This window comes from Phaethon aethereus (genome assembly GCF_964289735.1).
Source record: "Phaethon aethereus genome assembly, chromosome: 1".
Taxonomy (NCBI): domain Eukaryota; kingdom Metazoa; phylum Chordata; class Aves; order Phaethontiformes; family Phaethontidae; genus Phaethon; species Phaethon aethereus.
This window is the reverse complement of record NC_138575.1, coordinates 64983556-65005689: the sequence shown is the minus strand read 5'-3', so window position 1 is coordinate 65005689 and position 22134 is coordinate 64983556. Positions and strand designations below refer to the sequence as shown.

The following is a 22134-nucleotide window of genomic DNA, read 5'->3' as shown; positions in this document are numbered from 1 at the left end:
CTTTGTAGCTTGGGTTGCTTGTTCCCGAGTAAACTGTTTTTGCTTGACTTCTTGATGAAATCTTCATTCTGGTATCAGTTCTAAAACTTGGGCTAGAAGTGAATCAATTATTAGTTTACTTTAGAAAATTACTGGCAAATAACTGATGTCTAGAATTAGAAGAGGTAAATAAGGTGGTGTGCAAAACGTGAGTTCTGCATTTTAGAGTTTGCTTCTTTGTGAACATTTCAAGTTGGGTTGTAAAACTTGTTTTGATCCAACTTGGATTGGATCCTATTATTAGTGCCTGCTTTACAATATGAAGTTATTTGCAAGAGGTAGGCTGTGTCAGTTTGTAAATCCAGACCTGGTCTTGAGGCTGCATATATTATAATCTGTGAAACAGAGTTAAACTGAAAAAGGTAGCAGGAATCTTTAAAATCCCTTTGGAAGAAGCACTGTGTATATTATCTCAATTTCTTCTATCCTGGGTCTAATAACTCTGATGTAATCATTTTTTCCTGATACTGTCTGAATAACAGTACCTATGAAGAAGAGATTCTCCTCTTTTCCTCTCTCTTTCCCCACTGCAAATTTCTGACTTTGATTGGACTGAAATAGCTTCTTAAACAAGTATAGCATTATTGCTTTAAATGTTTGGGTTTGTGCTTCGCTGCCTTTTTAGGTATAAATTAGGATTCTTAATACCATTCCCCTATAGTAGTCTCCAAGACCTAAAATCAACTCTTTCAAGATCTTGTGAAGAATAAGTGACCACCTGAGTTGTTCCATAGTACAGTGCTGTAAGTTTTCTCTGTGCACTAGAAGTAAATGTCTTTTTCAGATCATGTCCAAGGTCTGTAAGAAAAGTTGCAGGGTAGACAGTATAGAAGTCAGGGTATAGAAGGCGCTCTTTAAGATCAAGATGTCCTAGTCCCATGCAAATAGAACAGTAGGTCTAGGTTTTGTGAATGTTGTTTACACAGATTAGTTAAGGTTTGACAGAAGAACTCCTTCACTAAACTCTGTACTACTGTAGAAATTGGGTTGCCAAATCTTGCAAGGAAAATACTTAATATGGTTTTAATAAACATGAAAAATAAACCATTCGTAAAAGTTGTTTATTCAATGGTTCCTGAATTTTAAAACGAAATTTAATTTTTCTCTGTTTATCTCAGAAGTAAGCTGTGTCTTACTGACAGTGGATGAATGGGATAGCTTTGTGCACTCATTTACTGATAATTAAAATACTTTTATTATGGACTTCTGTTATTAAATGTGATTAACATGTAACTTGTTTGTTTAGGACAGATTCTCTAGGCTCTTTTTGATTACTAAAATTTTTAATTTTCTGTTTTAGGTGTGGAATATCAAACAGATGATTAAATTAACACAAGAACATATAGAGGCACTGCTAGACAAATTTGGAGGGGAGCATAACCCACCATCGATATATTTAGAGGTAAGTTTACATTCAAATGAGTGTGGTTAGATTAATGATGTGTTATCTTAATCTTATATGAAGCATCTTATGTTAAAACTGAGAATATCTGTAGCAAAAGAGAATATTTTTCTTGTGTATTAGAAACTTAACAGTTTCCCTGGAGATGGAAAGGAACTGTATGGAATTCCTGATATGCATCAGTAGGAGAAGATCAGTGGCATGGCCTAATAGTTATATGGGTGCAACTGAAATGTAAAGCATCCTTTTTAGGTGTGGGGGAGGAGGGGGGAGATTGTGTGTCTGTAATAAAGGCATGCTGTGTTGTTAAAAGCAAATATATACACGAAAACATAAGACTAGCACTGCTTTTAAGGCAGTTGACTTCCCTTTTTTCTCGTTGAAAATAATCATGTAGAATCAAAAAAATGGTATTAGTAGAAGGGGACTTCTTAAAGAAATACATACAATTGTAGGGTGGGGTAATATTTTTAAGCTGTGTTTAATTTGTAAACTAACTAAGAATTAAATTTCTGTATTTTTTCATCACTCCAGATTCATAAAGTTGCATTGACATAGGACCACTAAGAGCGTAAAAAAGTACTGCATGCATAAGTTCCATGTGTTAGGAATTGCATGAGTATCACTTGCTCCAAACCCTGCCCTTTTCTCGGTTCTCTCAAGTATTGAAATAACTGGAGGTCAACCAGATTTCTTTTGTACTCTTTTTAATTGTAATTGCTGCCTGAAGTCACTGCGTAACTGAAAATAAAGATCTTGTTATTTGAGGTACTTCTAGCTTTTATCTTAATATGTCAGAGCAGGGCACTAGCTTATTTACACAAATGTTGATATAACGTGCTTAACAGTTATGGTCAAATGAGACCTTCTGTAGTTGCTTTACTTATTGCTAATGTACAATGGAAGTATGGAATGCATGCTAACCACTATTTTAATCAATCAATGGTATATAAATACACCCCTGTTTTCACATGAAACGGTTCATTCCATATGTCTGGACTTAATATTGCCACATGTATGTTGGTTTCATTGGATTGTGCATCAAATTGCAATAATAATGAGCTGAATCTGTTCTAAGTCTGGATTTCGGGTAGTGAAATCCTTAGATCATTATAGCCATTTGTCACTTGCTTGTATCTAAATTAAAACTCGGATCCCTGCGCTGGAAGCTTTTAGATTATTCTGTAGCTCATTGGTAGGGAAGAGGGCATTTACGGTTGTAAATGTATACTAGGAAATTATTACTATAGTGTAAAGAGTATGCTAAGTCTGAAATAGTTGGTGACTACAAACCATGAAGCTTAAAGTAGATTTGCAAGTTTGATGGTTCCATGTGCTGCTGAGATGAAACTCTGGCTCATCAACATGGTGGGGAAGCCCTGCAAGATGGAGCAGGGTGTTTCTCTGCTGTGCTGAGGTCTGCCGGATCATGAAACCGGTCTCGTGATGAGTAGTGCAGGGAGCAGTAAGCCATCGGGAGGAAGGTGGCAGTGACTGGGATTCTGCTTTTTCAGGTGATTTATCCCATGAGACAGCGAGTCCTGTGAAAAGAGCTCACCATCATTGAAATGAAAAGCCCTGCTTTTCCCAGCGTTTTGCTCTGTGGTTCCTCCACTACCTATCAGGTACTTCCAGTACCAGTAGTGGCTAAGCTGCTTCCAATCATTAACCTGGAATGAAAATATTCTGGTTTTGCTCTATTAGTTTGCCATCCAGTTACTAGATGGAACTTGGTCATGATGAAGTTTAGTGACCCCCAAAGCTGTGATTAAGGTTGGAGAAGGGGAAGAACTTGCAGCTGTGAGCCAAGAACCTAGAAAATGGGGTGAGAGAGGAGAGGAACTTTCTGTTTGGATGGTCATTGGTTTAGATTAGATCATCCTCAGATGGATTGAAGTGAATAGGATTAAATGCTGCAAACCTGTCATTCTAAACGAATCTGTGTAGATTTCCTGTGGTAGAACGAAAGTGTGAGGGAAAGAAAAAGAAATGTATTGGAGAGAACCTGATACAGTCAGAAGCAAGATTATTGCCTACCCTTGACTGTTCATTTCAGCCCAGCAGCAGTTGTCTGGTGCCTCCTTTTTGTGCATTTCCCACCTTTTTGGCTGCTTTTGGCTTGGTCAAGAACATGGGTTGCTTTCTGTTGTCAGAATTTGCTTTGCAGGAGTTTAATCTGTCACAGCTAGAGCTACTGTTTTGACTTTCTGTATTGCTCCACCTGTCAGAAAAAGGGACAGAACAATGCTGTCTGCAGCGTGAAAGGACAAAGCTCTATGTAAAGAGCTCTGAATGGAGTGTGATAAAGTGTGGAAGAACACGTTTGCTTCTAGGAAATGTGAACTAAGAAAATACAGTAGTTCTGATATGAATAAAAAGAACAGGAGAATATGTAGAATATGTACTTAAGTGGTTCAGTAGGTAACTTGTCTGTCTGACATCTGTTAGAAGTAGCAAGCTCCCTATGTACAAGAGCCGCTGCGCACTATTGGGCCCATTGCTCGGTTCCGTACCTGGACATCATTGCTGACTTCTATGCATGACCCCTCTTTACCCGCAAGCTTTCGCATCTGGTCTATGTCTAGGTCTTAACACTGTGGTCTGTGTACTATCTCCAAAATGCTTGAACAGGAAGGTAATGTAACGTATGCTCTGTCCATCCTTTTCTGACTTTTATATTTTGATTGTTTTGCTGAAGCCTCATTTCCGGCTGCGAAGTGCAATATTGCTTTGCTTTTACCCAAAATCTGTATGGGAAATTTTGCTAGTCTGTTGCTTGGACTGCTTCCCTTTGTTTCATTCCATTGCTCTCATCTCTTTGTGTCTTCCATAAAATGTGAGTGACTCTTAAGGCCACCTGTGGATTGTGCCTGATGACCACCTCGTGAGTGCTGTCAGCAAGCATGTTGTCTGCTTCTCTTAGCAAAAGTTGGGATTAGCCAAAACTAATTGCTAGATAAGTACCTGCAAATGAACACTTTTACTTTCACTCATATTGCCTGTCACTGTTGTAAACATTTGATTTGTTATTGTAACACTTCTGCAAAACCATGGCTTTTTGTATACCTATGAGAAGCTTGATGGCCATCCATCCATATTCTGGTGTGTAGAGTTTCATTACAATAGGATTTGTTCGGTTCTTTTGTACTCCCGTCAGGCTTTATATCCTTCATTTCTTATGCATCTTACTAACTGCTCGCATTCACAGAACTTGCAGCACCCCTTCTGCTAGCTCCTGGCCTGTGCTAGAGTTGCCTCTGTAGACCTGTCAGGTAAAGTTGTGGTTGAACCTGGTAACAAAATTGCATTTAAATTAAAAATGGAAAGGAAGGGGTTGGGAAGGCAGAAGTGTGCAAAGGAAAGTTGAAGAATTGAACACGGAATAATGAAGATTGAGCTTTCAAAGGATGCAGTAAAATTATTTGTGCATTGAATATAAAACATACACCTCATTTAAAAATGAAAATGAATTTATGCTTCAGTTACAGTTGCTCAAGAAAATAGAGGCTAACAAGCTTTTGTTTCTGTGCTCATCTGAGAGAGAAGACAAAACCTTTTTTTTGTGTGGCGGACTTTTTTTTTGATTCTGGGGGGTTCAAGATGTTTTACATCAAAAGAACTTTAAAACTGACAGCTATTGTCCCAGCCATCATTTCGGGATTCATCAACTGACTATGAAAGATGAATGGATTTCTTGAACTATCAAAAGTGATTGACACATGCTATGTTGAATTCAGCATGTATTTAATTATTCCTGCAAGAGCGGGTACTCTGATTCAAGGGTATCTCCCTGCCTTGATTCATCTCTCAGTGACGGTCTTAAAAAGGTGACTGTAGAGTGTGGGGAGCAGGGCCTGCAAGCCTGGGCAGGCTACTTTGTGCACAGCTGCCAAGGAGTGGAAAATGTAGCATGAAACTGGAGGGCAGCAGGTGGCTTGTCTCTCTCCTCTCAGGGCAGGAATGTAGAGGCTGAGGAGAGAGACCAAAGCTGCAGAGAGACTTCTGAGTGTCTGTGTCGCAGGGGTAGGAAGCAAGATGAGCAGAAGAAACAAAAGAATGTTTTTCATTAACCACACAATTTTCTTCTAACTGTTATAATTAGTAATAGCTTTGGGAATCAATATTCTCTAATATGAATACAAGAAAAACTTTTCTGTTTGTTCTGGCTGGAAGAAATAATGAATGTAGTAAGCAACGGCTGTATTGAAATCTAAAAATGGCTTATAGCTAAAATTCTTTCTTAGGTAATCCTAGTTCTTAACTTCTTCCATCCCCTGTGTGTGAGCATGTTTCTCGGATGTAATAGACTCCTGGAAATCACTGTCAAATATTTGAAGTAACTGCTTGACTCAGTAGATGTAGAAATATCACTAATAACATTTTTCTTTTCATCTGGAAAAGAGGCTGCAGGAGATCCTCAGTAGGTTTTACCACACTTTTTGGAAGCACTCTGTATCACAGCAGCTGAAAACATCAGTGATTTTTGTCTTCCCACATGATTTCTTGGTACATTATATCTGTCCTTGAAGTGCTGTTTCCCAAAATACAGAGTTTGTGATTCACTGTGGAAAAACCCTTTTCTTAAGGGTTTGTGTAAGCATTGTAAATATGGGAAATCTTTACTACAAAGAAGTCTAGTAATATGATACTGGGAAAAACTGGGATTCAGTTAGCAAAAATGGTTAAAATATGCAGTTGTGTTTTCTTCTATAATGGCCACCAATTTTTTTTTTTTTTTGTCTCTACCAACAAAGTACTGATGAAAAGGATAACCTAAGTTAGGGAAAGGAGAATAAAAATCTGTGTATTTCAACTTGGCACTGGCAACAAATGCTGTTTACAGACTGAAGTGAGGTTGTACAGATCCAGACTGACCAAAAGCAGTCAGCTCAAACTTAGAAAGGAGAGATCATGCTTAAATGACTTAATCAGATTTGTTAGCCTTTGTACCCTCTTGATGATCATTCAGGGAGGCCTTACCTATTTAAACTTCCAAAATGCATTGTGTGTCCTTCTTGCCTCGTAGTTATATGTACGGTGTTATCTATGGACACTTAATTGAACAGTATGAGCTCATTTGCATATAAATAGTTCTTCGTATGGTGTGAAATTGCATCCTGGACCTGTAGGTTACTTCAGTTAACAAGAGTAAGCTGCCTCCTTTTTTTAATTTGGACTCCACACAAAATAAAACAGTGTACAAATGCATAGATAGAATGATAGTGGTATCAAAGTAAGTTTTAAAACTCAAACAGCTTTCTAGTATTGTCCTGAAGGAATCATCCTCCTTCCTACTCCTACTCTTGGAAGAAATTTAAAATGAGAATCATGGGGGCAGAGGTATATTTGTCCTCAACTACTGTCTTTGTGTCCCCCCTGCCCCCCCCCGCCCCCCCCGAGATTTCTCTTTTCCTGGGCTATTAAATGTATTTTATTCAGAGGCCTTGCTGTTGCCATTTTTGAGGGTTTGGCTGTTGAACTTCATTCCTTATTCCTGTATATCTGAAGAATCCACACAGGAGATCAAATTAATTAATTAAAGAAGATTACCTCCTTGCTGATTTAAAGTATGCTTATTGCAACAGCAGGCAGATACAGTCTGAAATGGATCTTAGTGCTGAATATCAGGTTATTTCAGACTGTTTGTGGGCTTCCAGGAAAATGCTAACTCTGGGTACAGACACTGGGAAACGTGGTAGTTCTCTGGGGAAGTTCAGATTAATTTTTAACTGGATCCTAACAGATGCTGATCGAGTATGTTGGACCAAAACTGGAATGTCTAAAGTTAGAATAAGTACAGATTTAGGAGTCTTTACTAAATGAAGAAATCCTGACGTACGTTACTGTCTATCTTCAGCTCCAATTTAACTTCGTGGGATTTGCATTTGATCAACATCTTAAAGGTCAGGTATCTTTTAAATAGAAATACAATCTCCGCTTCAAAGACCACAAAGCTGTAGTTTAGGCTTTTAAGAGTCTTGCAATGTGTGGATATTATCTAAAACTGGTTGAGAGAGCATGGTAAAACCAGTTGGTCTGCTTGAGTTCAGACTATGTTTCTAACAAGATGTGGTAAGGGGCAGGCAGAAGGAGAAACCATGTTTTGCTATGTGGTTTTGTGCCAGATTAATTTAAAAAAAAAAAATATTTAACATGTTGCTTTTTGTTTCCTTAAATGTTACTACTAGAATGTATAGCCTGGCTATGGCTCAAGAAAGCAAATTTCAAATGTAGTGTAAATAATATGTAATACAAAAATATGTGTGTGTGTGAGAAAATCCCATGTCATCATCTTGTCAACAGAACCCTTTTGGCATCTCTGTGTAACATCATGCAAATTCAATAGATTGCAACATTTAAGAAGTAACTTTTAACTCTGCCACTCCTGAGTGTGCAGCAGTTATATTATGGCATGTGTATACATTTTATATAAACATGTCAACTTCTAATGCTTTAGATCGACTTGGCAGTTTACCAGGCCTTTTTGCATTTTTCTTAGTTGAAGTCTGAGGAGTATTCTCACATGTATGAGACTGTATTATATGATACATATGTACTGTTATGGAATATAATTAAAATTAACTCCCTGTTCGACTTTAGGTAGCCATAGAATTATGTGTAGATGGACAAGATGTGCCAATCTGAATCTAATATTCAGCTTTTCAAATACATATTTTCCTTTAACTTTGCGAAATACTGTGAATTGACGCTAAATTGGGAGCCCTGTAGCGACACAGCAAACAAATACAATTGTTGAGGATAATATATGTTATTAAAGACAGTCTGGTTTTAGCAACCAGTAAACAAGCTGGAGGAGTTGAAGAACATAAGCCTTATGACCAGGAGCAGCACAACAACAAAGACAAATGCAGCATCTTGCACCTGGGACGAGGTGGCTGCCCGTCGGCGCAGGCAGGCGGCTGGCCGGGTAGCGGCTCTGCAGGAGAGGTGCCCGGGAGTGCTGGTGGGCAAAAAGCTGAGCTGTCAGTAACCCACCCTCACAGTAACAGCGGCAAACTGCAGACAGGGTTGCGTTAGCCAGCATGAAGAGGGGGACCTACCTACGCACTACATGGGTGGCTGCACTGGGGTGGTGTTTGGGGTGGAGAAGAGAAGTCTAAGGAGGAATCTGCAGGCTCTTGCAACCTAAAGAGAGGGCCAGACTCTACTCAGACATGCACAGCAAAAGGGGAACAGGCAATATCACAGATAGCATCGAGTGAGTTTCATGAGAGAAAATTCTTCATCATGAGGCTGGTTTTTGAGCCCTGGAGCTGGTTGCCCAGAGGTTGTGGAGTCTTCATCTTTCAAGACTTTCAAAACTTGCTTTGGCAAAGCCCTGAGCAACCTGACTGAACTTAAAAATTAGCTCTGCATTAAACAAGTGTTTGGACTAGATAACTTCCACGGATACTTTCCAACCTTTTTTTTTCTCCTGTGATTCTGTAACAAGCTGAAAGCAAGATTTAACTTTTCTTGTAGAACATTACTCACTACTTAATGGTAATATGTAAATGGAATGGATTTCATTCTAGATTTCATAAACTTTTCCATATGAAATGCCTTTAAAATCCTTAATTTAATGAATTGCTTGAATGTTCAGCTTAATCTTTCTCATGGTGTAGATGCTGTACAAACCTAATTTTAATTTTCTTGTTTTTGAAAAACACTGTTAGAAATCAACCTTATAGCTGATGCAGGCGGCCTTGACCGACTTGAAGGTTTGTGTAGCTGTTGATGCCTGTCTGCTAATATGGCCGTGCTGCTGCAGGTCTCTGGTAGACAGGCCCACTCTGTGGCATAATCTTTCTTTTAGATGGAAATACTTGGCATAGGACAGCTTTGCTGTTGTAAAACTCCTTCAATTTAACTCCATGGAATAATTCTAGCTTTTGATTTGGTGCTGTTGCTGTGTAAGGTCTATGGGTGCTAGTCATCAGCTGAAACCAATGTCTCACCAAAGTACTTAATCTGTGTGAAAATGAGATTTTATTTGAGCTATTTTGTTTCTGCTACATATGCTGTTGCTCCTTCTGTATAAAAAGAATTTATTTTTTTTAAAGAGAAAACTTATTTAAAGTCTACTGGTACATTTCTAGTTCCGTTATGACTTATTACGGGATCTTCTGCTATGACATTGAGTAACAGTATAATACTTGAGAGCTTTTCTCTCCATAAAAAATAGAGAGCTTTTCATGCAGAATTTAATAGTATAGAACCCAAAACCAGCAGCAGCTTCCAGCTTTCCATGCTCATTGTTTATTCTCTGCAGATAAATCATTTGACTTTGAGTTTGCATTAGTGACAGATTAAGCTGCCAGTGTAAACATTGTAGGATTGAGTATTTTGAAAGATGTGTGTAATTTTGTGAAGGAACTAAACCCACAAGTATCCGGAAGCAATGTAATGTTGCATGTGTTCAAATAATATTTTGCAATGTTCATGAGAAAAGGAAGTAAGTATTTAGAAAAGTATTGGTGAAATGGTAACAGTTTATGGTTCTTGATTTTTGTTTACTGAAAATAATTCTTGACACATGGAGCTTTTGCTGGAATTTACATTAAAAGTTTATCCTGGAAGTAGGAGAGAGACACTTGTGTTACTGTACAGCCAAAAAATGCCATTATTTATAACTGGGTAACCTTTCAATTTCCTTTTGACAGTAGAATTGGGCTAGAGTGAAAATGTTTGGTTTTAAGTCTCAGAGTTTGGCGTCTAATAGTGAAATGTTATATATCTTCCATTTTTAAAGGACATAGTAAGTAGTTCTCAGTTTCCTGCAACTTATGTCCATTTATTAAAAATGGAACCTGTAAAATTTAGGATTTGAAATTGTTACGTTCACCACCATTCTTTTAAAATGCTTTTTCTTTCTTAGTTCTCACTGTCAAATTATCCTTCTCTTTGTTAACACTGTGGAGATGATGAAACAAATTTTGAACGTAGGTCTATCTTGGGGGATGCAAAACTTTCATAAAAAGGGAGGGGCCAACCACTATTACTTGATAAAACCAGCCTGGATTAGGTGAACCTGCACATACAACTCTGAGAAATTCATAGTAAAATGTAGTATTCAGCACTACTGAATGCTGGGAAATTTAAATTAGTTTTGAATGCATTTTGTTTCATGTTCATTCTGAATTTAGATTTGTTTTTGTCTGAGGCTGCTACACCATTAAAACAGCTGCTCTTCCTTCACAGGCCTATGAAGAGTACACCAGCAAACTAGATGCTCTACAGCAGAGAGAACAGCAGTTATTGGAATCCATGGGGAATGGAACGGATTTCTCTGTCTCCAGTTCAGCTTCAACAGACACAGTTGCATCATCTTCCTCCTCTAGCCTCTCTGTAGCACCTTCATCCCTTTCAGTTTATCAAAATCCTGCTGATATGTCACGAAATAACCCTAAGTCTCCACAGAAACCTATTGTTAGAGTCTTCCTGCCCAACAAGCAAAGGACTGTGGTGAGTCAGTTTCTATTCACATGCTTCTAACCTCAATATTTCCTGTATCTCTCTCCCTCTGTATGCAAAGGTTAATTTAGGAACTGAAAAAGTACCTTTGTGGAGGACAGAGAGGTGGCATGTTCACTATTTGTGCACTGCCAAATTCAGTTGGTTTGATGTTGGATGTTTCCTACAGGGTTAACACGAAGTTGTCCATCATAGCAATAATACAGAATATAACACTTCCAGGAGTGTTGTAACAATGAAAATACCTCAAGAAATATTTTTTCACATCAGTTTTCTTGGATAAATAGTAATCTAACATTTTACAATGGTTAGGAGGGGGCTAGAAGCTCTGTTTCTTGTGTTATACAAAATTATTGATTTGTTTATTAGGGCAAGATTGGGGAAAGTAAGTGTTTTCCATGTTGTCAAAGCACCACTGAATGCTTTAGAGCGAGTACCAGCCTCTTGCAGCTGAGGAGGTCGGTGCAGAGTCTTGGGGGTTTTTTTTTTGTTTTCCTCCCCCCTCACTATGCTGAGTGTTTCATGTTGGGACTCTGATGCCATCAGGCCCTGTGTAGAGAGCTGGCTAGGGGAGGGACATAATTGCTATTAGGAGGGGCAAGAAATGTTGCCTGCAAACTGCTCAAAAACTAGTGTTTATCAGTTTTGACAGTGATTCCTGGAGTCGTGGAAGAAGAGTTGACTTTTTGCTGGCTATTTAATTGTCCTTTGTAGGTGGGGTTTTTTAATCTGTTAAGAGCCGCCAACTGAAGAGCCTTGATATGTGCTTTAGAATAATACACTGCAAATTGATACATGAAATTACTGACAAGCCATAGTCTAGGGTCTGTTTTGCAAGGTGGTGCATACTCCTCACTTGGAAGAGGAGCTGAGATTCTAGAGAAAGTGGGAAATGAATGAATAGCACAGCCAGTCTCCATATGAAACCAGTGCTTTTCATGGCAATAGGTCATGTATTGGCTGTTACTGGACTGCAACTGCCCATGAAAATTGAGTTGCTGGCAAAGAGGAGAAAACATAAATTGAGCAGTTCTGGGCATTGGGAAGATGTTCTCTCCCTTCTCCTGCTGCTTTCATTCGACCCCTCCCTTGCCCCCACTGAACAAAAGAGTTAATAAGACTTACAGTGAGAACGACAGATCAAAGGGCAATTCTTTTCACTAGAATTTTTTTATTATTACTTAATTGTTAAAGATACCACTAAAGTTTGAAAGTAACATTTGGTTTTCAACCTGGAGAACAGGGTTTTGATGTAAACTACGACCACTGTGCAGATACATAATATTAAGCAAGGTGACTTTATTGTCTGCCTGTGAGGAATGGCTAGGCATGTAGTGCGGTCCATGTTGTAAAATTTGGGGAGAAGGTACGGGATTTTGGAGAGACTGGCTGCTTCTTCATGTATTCTTTCCCACTGTCTGGCTATTGTAGCTTCAGTCCCTGTGATGGGGCTGTCCCACAAGTTGTTTTTGTTTCTTTCTTACAGTGGGTCACAGTGTATCTCTTCCTGCATTGTTCTGTGTGTTTCCTTTTCTGTCTCTCCTATGTGTTATCTCATCCTCTTCTCTAAGCCATATAGTGTATTGGTATTCTTAGTCTTTTTTCCTCATCTGTAATATTCCTCCTCTGTTCCTTTTCCTCTCCTCTTTTTCACCTCCTCCTCAGTCCTTTAATCAGAGGTGTGGTAAGGCTTTTCTCAAGCCTGAGCACTGTTTGGCTTTTAAAGGAGTCGTTTTATATCAAGAAGAGTTTATGAAATACACTACATCAAACTTGTAGACAAGCTTGAATTTTTTTGATGTTCAGATGTGTGTATTCACCAAGTTTTAAGTTATTTCTGAATATGCAAACCTGATAACAAGTTAGGAAAAAGAGGCAAATGAATTTCAGTGTGAACCAGGTGATACAATTTTGGGCCAGTACAGAACTGTCTTGCATCGAGATGTGGTTTTGTGCATGTTGGTGGTCCATTCTAATCAAAATAAAACAGGTTGTCTTCAACCAGTGCATCTCTAAGTTCTTAAGTAATAGATCAGCTTGGTATGCCTAAAAAGAAGTGTGAGACTGTGCTTTCCTGGACTAGTATTTCTTTTCATTTTTATCCCTAAGCTTTGGGGTTTTTGGTGAATACTGTGATTCTGTGGTATTGGTCATGCTCAATAGGAGCTTGTAGATTTATAACCAGAGAGGTTAAGTTCAGAAATGCCAGCTTGTCTGTTGGCATGTCTTGACTAAAAGTTAACTTTCTGGCCTGAGGACATGCTGTCATTTGGTGAGGGAATTGTAGCACTCAGCGACTGGCAGCAGGGCAATAGGAGTTTTCTCCAGCACTGAGTCTAGATGCTCTTCCTGGCTATGGGAGGCAAATGTGGTTTAACTTGGGTGTAGACAGGGAGTGGCTCTTGTTCCTGTCCCCAGCTCTCTACTGGAGTCTAAACACCATTTGCTTTACCAGTAGTTTGTTTCCAACTTGCTAAATGTGGGACATTAAGCATAGAACTTCAGGAAAATCTGTAGTCTTGTGCTGTAAAAAAACCCTCAACAAACAAACAAAAAAAACCTGACAAAAGAGTAGGAGACAGGCTAGTGGTGGGGGGAAGATGCAAGTCCCTTTTAGTCTCAAATCTGGTATAAGTGTGTCTGTAGATGCACTTACATAAAGGAACAGACAGATGCCTGCAGATGCAGGGAGGCATGAGCTACACATATGGGATTGCTGGCTGGAAGCTCTGGTTGACAGGATTCAGCTTCATATGCTGTATAGCAAGGTGGAAACCGGCTCCAGTTCTGCTAGGAGACACACATTTTTGGTTGAAACTATTATTCTAAATAAGCAATGGGAAATACATACTCAAGTTTGTTCAGCATATATTGCAAATGGATGGTTCAGCTTTGGCTCAGGGAGAGCGCTGACTTCTTTTTACTTGTTTTACACATTGTTTGCTTCTAGTTACGTTACGAAGTTGAACTTTTTTTTTAATAGACCTAGTACATTATCTCTGTTTTAGAGCTGGGAAATGGTGCTCATAGGAACTCCAAGTGCTGGGGTTATTGGCCTTGGAGCTGAAGTTCATTTCTCTGAAACTTGAAACAGTGCTCATGTTATTGAGAAAGACGTGAATTTCTTGTATGGCAACTCTTAATGTAGTTACTCTGGTTTTAATACTTATTGATCCTACACGTAGTCTGTTGAAAACTTAAGGAAACTCCAGAAGCATACCCAATTCAGTCAGAATTGCAGTATACAGTGCAGTTTTGATGGCAAGTAGTCAGATGATAGACTACTAGCCTAAAAAACACCCAGCAGTTTTCAGTGAACTCTGAGATTACTTGCAGTAGTATACTTTCTTCATTTTCTTAGCGGGTAGAGAAGTGTTGCACACATCTTAGTCTTCCTTCATAACATCTGGCTTTAAAACCAGACCTGTTGTGTCTCATTTGTGCCCATTAACTGAGCCATTTGCGTATGTAGCCATGATGGTAGTTTAGGGTTTTCAAGTACACAGGATAGCTTCTGATGTGGTGGATTGAAGCAGGAAGAAGATTCCTTGTGAATGGTACCTGCCGTTAGGGCCTCTCCCCTGCCCAATACATTCCCATTCCATATGGCTGTTAAAATAAGGATAAAATGTGTTCTACAACCAAGTGTGTAGCTAGGAGGGGAGAGATGCTCTTAAAGTTGCAGCATTGCAACAAGCTTCCCTCCACCCCAGCCTTAACTGCTTTCAGTTAATACCTACTTATTAAAAAAAGATTTCTTTCAGATCGCAATAATATTTTCAGTCTCTACCTCCAACTACAGACCCACTTCAGAAGGTGAGAAATCTTGTCAGATACTACAGGGTCTTTGTTTATTTTTATCTGGGAATGCAATGACGATTCTTAAACTGACTTAATTTAAAGTGACTGGAATTAAGTTGGTAATGGGGAACCAACCTTCTCGTTTATCTTTGATCATGCTCTGAAGCAGTCCAAAGTACTACAACAGTGTTCTACTTGTTTAGAGCTGTTAAAAATGCAGGAAATGGTGGGGCGGTCAGGGTGGGGGAGATGCTTACATTTTTGACTAGCAACTGCCTTGTTGCTTGACAGTTGTCTACATTTTTTTCTGTTTATTGGTAGTGTTGTTTGTGTGTAAGATCAAGCAAATACATCTGAGTTGGCTCCAATTAGAAATACAATGTGAGAAAAGTGATGGAATACAAAGAAATAAGACTACATTGATCAGTGTAAGTTATTTCGGTGCATAGGTAGTGCAGTTGATGTCAAGTTTCTTTTGCACATGTCATGATAAAGCAGAGTGTTGGATAGAAAGTTTTTCCTAATGTAGGAAAAGGTATGAAGGTGCTTCCTTGAAAACCTAGCCAGTAAGTGGTGGAGCCTACCACTGCTGATCAATTAGCAGTTGAAGTCAGCACCTTGATTCAGCTGGTGACACAGGAGGGTTACAATATAACTGTTTTTGAAAGCAAAACCAAGTTTATTCCTATAATACAGAGAGATAAATGTTTGAAATATATACTTCCTCTTTCCTCAGTGGCATGGTTCAACTGGCAAGTTAAATGTCCTTTGGAGAAACATTCTGCATAGATGTGACCAGAATAAGTCTGTGTGGGTTTGTTTTGTTTTGTTCAAGGCCAGAGAAGGATGTTGAAATAATAAAAGTGCAAGATGGTAAAAGTCTACCTGATATCATCACTTATTTTGCAGAACAAAGCAGCAAGGCTTATCCAAACTGTGGGTGGGGAGAATGTAGGGAAAAATTAGTTTAAAGTTTGTTTGGGGTAAAGTATCTCATTTGGGTAAAGTATCTTTTGCGTGTCTTTGGGACTGCCAATTTTAAACTGGTAGGCTTGGGATAAGGAAAAAAAATTCCCATTCCCCATTGCAAGGACTGTTGCAATTTTTGCCTTCCTCTGTAAAAGTTGACAACACAGTTGAAATTATTTAGGAATTTCACCTATTAGATTGCTTGGCTACTGTAGACCTTAAGACATCAGTAAGATGTTTTAGACAAGTTTCCTGTGACACATCAGTTGTGGCTGGTCCCTTGCAGGAAAGCGTTCTGAGACCTTCGATGGAACAAATATTTTGTGGACGTATCTGGAGTGTATCTCTATTGTCATGAAAGAGCACAAGAATGGGGCAGACATGCATGATATTTTCCCTGAGCTGCCTTCCAAATTTGAGCTATTTGTCACTCGGGAATTTTGTGAGTTTAAGTGTTTTATATGTGGTTTATTTATAATCCGCCATGCAGTCTCCATTAAACCCATGCTATGGATACTAGAAGTTGTGTATCTTGTGGTGAGGAAGTCCATGGGCATGATTATACGTGGTGTGAATAGTCATATTCCATGTTGGTCTTTAAATCTGCCGTGTGCTAGCTCTCTATACTTCACACTGGAGGAAATAAAGGCTTCTGAGAAAAGCTATTTAATACAAGGCCTGGTACGACAACAAATGGCTAAGTCTAGTCATAAATTAAGAACAATATTAGGAGGTTTCTGATGTTTTAGTGAAGTCTATTAGGAAAGAAGAGAATGCAGTGGAGTAGCTTCTAACTCAAGTACTTTATGAACAAGGTCATATAACTTGCTTATGTTAGCAGCCCTGAATGATTTTGATTACCCAAGAAATCCCTTCCAGCCATGTATTTATAGTGTGGGAAGAAATAATCTGAAAGCAAATGAGCAGTCCTGAATGTTGTTATGCTGGAGAATGGAAAGTTCAGAAAAATTGATGCTTAGGTATAAGACAAGATGGGCAGCTTAAAGGCACCGGGTGGTGATGGTTCTTGCTTGTAACCTGTTGTTGTCTGTCGTGCATGCTACCTTCCAGAGGAAATGGTTGCTTCATGGCCTCTGGCCGTCTTGGTGGGTTGTTGTAGGGTTGGTAAGGAGTCTCTGCTGCCCTGCTCAGTGAGGTTATAGGGGGTCCTTTCTCGCAGCTCCAGCACCTGCTCCCTTTCTGTGAGCATGAACAAGGAGTGGATTTGGTAGTTTTTAATTTCACTTCTGTCCGTAGTGGTCTGAGTAGTGACAGTGAAACTGGGGGGGGAAGGAGCAGATGCTGTTCCTGCTTTGAGAAAGCTTAGCAGCCTGCAAGTATGTCATCTCTCTGCAGATTCTGGATAAGATCAAATCATTATGCGTTTTCACTCAGCGTGGGGTCTAAAAACTTCCTATGGCAGTGTCTAAAGCAAAAATAATACTTTGATAAAAACAGTTTCCTTTCTTCTATGTTCAACTATGTAAGATTGTGGGGGTTTTGGGTGTTGTTTGTTTTAACTTTTTTTTTTTCCCCCCAAGCTTAAGAGTAATTAGAAGTGATTTGTGTAAAAACTCAGCATAAATTTGGACCAGTGTTGTGGTTTAGCCCCAGCTGGCAACTAAGCACCACGCAGCCGCTTGCTCACTCCCTCCTCCCCCAGTGGGACGGAGGAGAGAATTGGGAAAAAACTTGTGGGTTGAGATAAAAACAGTTTAATAGGACAGCAAGAGAGAAGGAAACAACAATGATAACAACAACAATAATACTGACAAAGGCATGTACAAGAACAAGTGATACCAAATACAGCAATTGCTCACCACCCGGTGATCGATAGCCTGTCCCCGAGCAGCGATTTCTGCCCCCAGCCAACTCCAGTTGATGTGCTGGGCATGATGCCATATGGTATGGAATATCCCTTTGGCCAGCCTGGGTCAGCTGTCCTGGCTGTGTCCCCTCCCAGCTCCCCGTGCACCCCCAGCCGCCTTGCTGGCAGGCCAGCACAAGAAGCTGGACTGTCCGTGACTGCTCAGCAACAACTCAAAACATCAGCATGTTATCAGCATTTTTTTCATCCCAAACACAGCCTCACTCTAGCTTCTGTGAAGAAAACCAGCTCTATCCTGGCTGAAACTAGGACAACCAGTAAAGTTCTTTTCCACTTTAGTATGTGTTGGTATGCTTTATAGAAGTGTCTTAGGTATATAAGTACTAGAAAGTTCATGCAAGTTTTCCAAATGCAAATGTGAGACTGAGTTTTTAAAAGGAAGAATTTGTATTTTTAAGACTTACAGAAACTAAACAGGATTGTGAATGCTGTGCATGGGGACAACTCTTATTTCAAGTTTCTCTTGTCACACCTTGGTTAATTAGTACATCTGCCTTTTAATTAGACAAGCAATCATGTGGTCTTCTCTGCAGTCATGAAGACTGGAAGAATCAGATATTTTTACCCTACCTAAATTCTTAGCATAAATTAACTCATCATGCATGCACAACTCGGCTCCTTCAAATGTTCTGTTTTTAAATCTGGTACTTGATGCATTTCTTTTGACTTAAGATTTGCATCTTACTTTATGGAGTTTATGTTGTGAGTTTGTGCCTCAAGCTTACCGAGTAGTAAGCACTGGATTTCTATAGGGATTCAAGCTGTCCTACCAGTTTCACCTGCCAAGTACAAGGAAAATTCAGAGAAGGGATTTTCAGGCAGGTGAATAAACTAGTTTCTTGCTTTTAATTACACACCTGTTTTAACATGAGTAGGTTTTTCTAATCAAAAAGAATTTAAAATTCCCATGTCATATCAAACATGTAGCAGAAATGAAGTTTATTTGTAGCCTATGCCAAAGGATGCTTGCTGAATGTATCTGAATGTTTTGGAGTTTTATGCACCATATGAACAGACTGGTAGAGTGAAGTAAATGGTAGCTTACTTTCAAGTACACTTACTTGACAGGTTTTTTAAATTTTTTTTTCTTAAATACTTGGATCGTCAGGGAGAACTGTTGGCCTACCTATCCTATTGCTGAAAGGCAAAATCAAATTAGACACTAAATTACCCGTTTTCATTGGGAAGAGATTTAATGTGGAAGACCTCTTTTAGGCTGTCAATAAGCAAACAAGATTGTATTAAATCACAGGAGTTGTACAATGAAATAGACTTTACAGCTACCATGCATAAATCCTTCATGTCTAGGAAAGCCTGAAGAATATGTCTTTGGGAGGTGTTTAGCGGAGCAAGGTGAGCAGCTGTGCTACAGCAGGCTGTACTGGCATCTGGCTTGAGTGGAGTTAATTTCCTTCACAGTGCTCATATAGTGCTGTGTTTTAGACTGGTGACCAAAACAGTGCTGATAACACAGCGGTTATGTTACCTATTGCTGAGCGGTGCTTGCATAGGGTCAAAGCCTTCCCCATTCTCTACTGCTTCTCCCAGTGAGTAGGCTGAGGAGGGGGCACAGTGGGGACAGCTGACCCCAACAGACCAAAGGGATATTCCATGCCATAGAATATCATCCTCTGCAATAAAATGGAGGGCAGTTTTTTCCAAAGTTGCTATTGCTCAGGGACTGGCTGGGCATCGGTCTGTTGGTGCGTGATTGCTTCTGCATGACTAGGAAGCTTGTTTCCCTTCTTTTTTTTTCATTCACTTATTACGTTGTCTTTATCTCGACCCAGGAGTTTTCTTGCTTTTGTACTTCCAATTTTCTTCCCCCATCCCACGGAGGGCCAAGTGAGCAAGCAGCTGGGTGGTGCTCAGCTACCTGCTGGGGCTAACCCACCACGCAGGCTAAAGTCAGTGTTGGATAAATTCAAAGTAGTATGTATTGAAAGGAGAATAATTTCATCTACTTCAGTTTTATTGACACACAGTCTTAGATTGCAAAGTCAAACAATATTGAAAACTTGCCATTATAAAATCAATGGCTTGTCATCTGAAATGCCTCAAGCCACACTCATCACAGCTTTTTAAGAATATTCCTCAAGTAAGGAGAGCTTAGTGATTTTTTTTACCTTAAGAGATGGAAAGTCTGTCTGTAGGAAGTAATGAATGATAGAGGAAGATATTGTTTGGAGTGTGTTTCTTTTACCTTATGATGTGGTAGGCAGGCACTTAATGAAATGGAATGCAGGTCACAAATCTGAATATAATCGGAAGAAATATTTTAATTCTATGTCTAATAAGTCATACTTAAATTCATGGTTGCTTGTGGTGTTTAAGTAAATTAACCAACCAAAGCTTTATTATTTTTAGAGAATGTGTATAATACCTGGAGGTGAAAGTATCCTTTTGTTTTTAGCATCAGTTGCAACATGTTAGAGAGGGATGTGAATCCTAGCCCTTCTGTGGTACAGTTTCTTGTCCCCCTGCCTTTAAAGCATTTGGAGTGTGATCGTCTGAGGCAGGATACTATGCAAGTGGACTCTGGGTCTGACCTATTAGGAAGATTTATTTAAACTATTTTGTAACTTAAATTTCTAATGTGTTTGGGTTTTGGTTTGGAGAGCAGCCGGCTGACATTTGTCACTTGAACAGAAACCTCAAGGTCTTGGGTTTGGATTCCCATATAGTGGCTACAGATATTTTTCTAGATGAGCATTTCTCTCAAGTCTGAAGTCATATTTTCCAAACTTTTTTTATTAGTGGGTCACTGTCAGCCTTCACAACTCTGGCACTGGTATTCACCCTAACTAAAATTTTAAGACTGTGATCCCACTGTCTACTATAACCTTACAAGTGATCAGTGCTCTTCTGAACACAGTTTGGGATCTGTCCCTCAAAAACTTGAAAAATGATAGTATGGAGGCTACTGTTGACTAGGCACGGCAGGTTTGATCCAGTGCAGGTTAGTGATGGCATACTCTTGAGCAAATATTTCTGTATTGACATAAATCAGTCCGTCGTGTCCTACAGATGAGTACCCCTTCATTGTATTGGAGGTGCAAATAGGTACTGGTAACCAATGTCTTTGCAAGTTAAATGGGATGCATTTGATGGAATGGTAACAGCTTTGTAAAACGGTTGAATTCTGTTCAACTTCCCTTGGAAACAAGATTTAGCGCAATGGAATTGTCTCCCATTTGTCTTTCTAATGTACTCCATTTAAGAATATACATTCTTAAATCCTGTTTTCTCCTGGAAGTTGGTCAGAGCATCATGTCCTGAAATCCAGAACAGCTACATCTGTGTGTGGGGTTTGCATGGCAAGGTTTTGGTAACGGGGGGGCTGCAGGGGTGGCTTCTGTAAGAAGCTGCTAGAAGCTTCCCCTGTGTCCAACCCAGCCAGTGACAGCTGGCTCCAAGACAGACCTGCCGTTGGCCAAGGCCGAGCCCATCAGCGAGGGTGGTAGCACCTCTGGGATAACATATTTAAGAAAGTGGAATAAAAAGAAAATGGTAACAGCAATTTCAGATGGAGAAAGGAGCAAGAATATGTGAGAGAAATAACTCTGTGGACACCAAGGTCAGTGCAGAAGGAGGGGCAGGAGGTGTTCCAGGCACCAGAGCAGAGATTCCCCTGCAGCCCGTGATGAAGACCATGGTGAGGCAGGCTGTCCCCCTGCAGCCTATGGAGCTCCACGGTAGAGCAGGTGGATGCCTGAAGGAGGCTGTGACTCCGTGGGAGGCCCCCATTTGGAGCAGGCTCCTGGCAGGACCTGTAGAGAGAGGAGCCCAGGCTGGAGCAAGTTTGCTGGCAGGACTTGTGACCCCCCCGGGGGACCCACGCTGGAGCAGTCTGTTCCTGAGGGATGCCACCCCATGGCAGGGACCCAGGCTGGAGCAGTTTGTGAAGAACTGCAGCCTGTGGGAAGGACTCATGTTGGAGAAATTCATGGAGGACAGTCTCCCATGGGAGGGACCCCACGCTGGAGCAGGAGAAGTGTGAGGAGTCCTTCCCTTGAGGAGGAAAGGAGCGGATGAGACAGTGTGTGATGAGCTGACTGCAACCCCCATTCCTGTCCCCCTGCGCTGCTGTGGGGGCAAGAGATAGAGAAAGTTGGGAGTGAAGTTGAGCCGGGGAAGAAGGGAGAGGTGGGAGGAAGGTGTTTTAATATTTGGTTTTAATTCTTATTATCTCTACTCTGATCTGATTGGTAAAAAATTAATTAAATTTTTCCCCAAGTCAAATCTGTTTTGCCTGTGACAGCAATTGCTGACTGATCTCTCCCTGTCCTTGCCTCGACCCACAAGGTTCTCATTACATTTTCTCTCCCCTGTCTCCCTTACTAGGGGCAATGATAGAGGTGCTTTGGTGGGCACCTGGCATCCAGCCAGGGTCAACCCACCACAGCCTGAAAGCCACGTTCTTCATCTTATAGAGGATGTGACGTTCAGTATCATCGTATGTCCCCTTTGCCCCAGTGGAGGTTAATTTTATCTGTTAGTGCTGTAAAAAGTGGCTGACTGATTTGGTTAAACAGTTAGTCCTTCATACCCAAGATGAGCA

The 22134-nt window shown here is 40.1% G+C and overlaps 1 protein-coding gene across 3 annotated transcripts in view; it reads left to right on the top strand.

The window, feature by feature from the left end:
• Nucleotides 1-22134, top strand: part of BRAF (B-Raf proto-oncogene, serine/threonine kinase) — a gene marked incomplete at both ends in the record, with an annotated part of 83410 nt that overhangs the window by 15788 nt on the left and 45488 nt on the right. For all 3 annotated transcript variants that reach the window (XM_082012920.1, XM_082012921.1, XM_082012919.1), the window contains 2 exons: nucleotides 1340-1441; nucleotides 10643-10906. In XM_082012920.1, the coding sequence (XP_081869046.1) occupies nucleotides 1340-1441; nucleotides 10643-10906 (366 nt within the window). The remainder of the gene's footprint in view (nucleotides 1-1339; nucleotides 1442-10642; nucleotides 10907-22134) is intronic.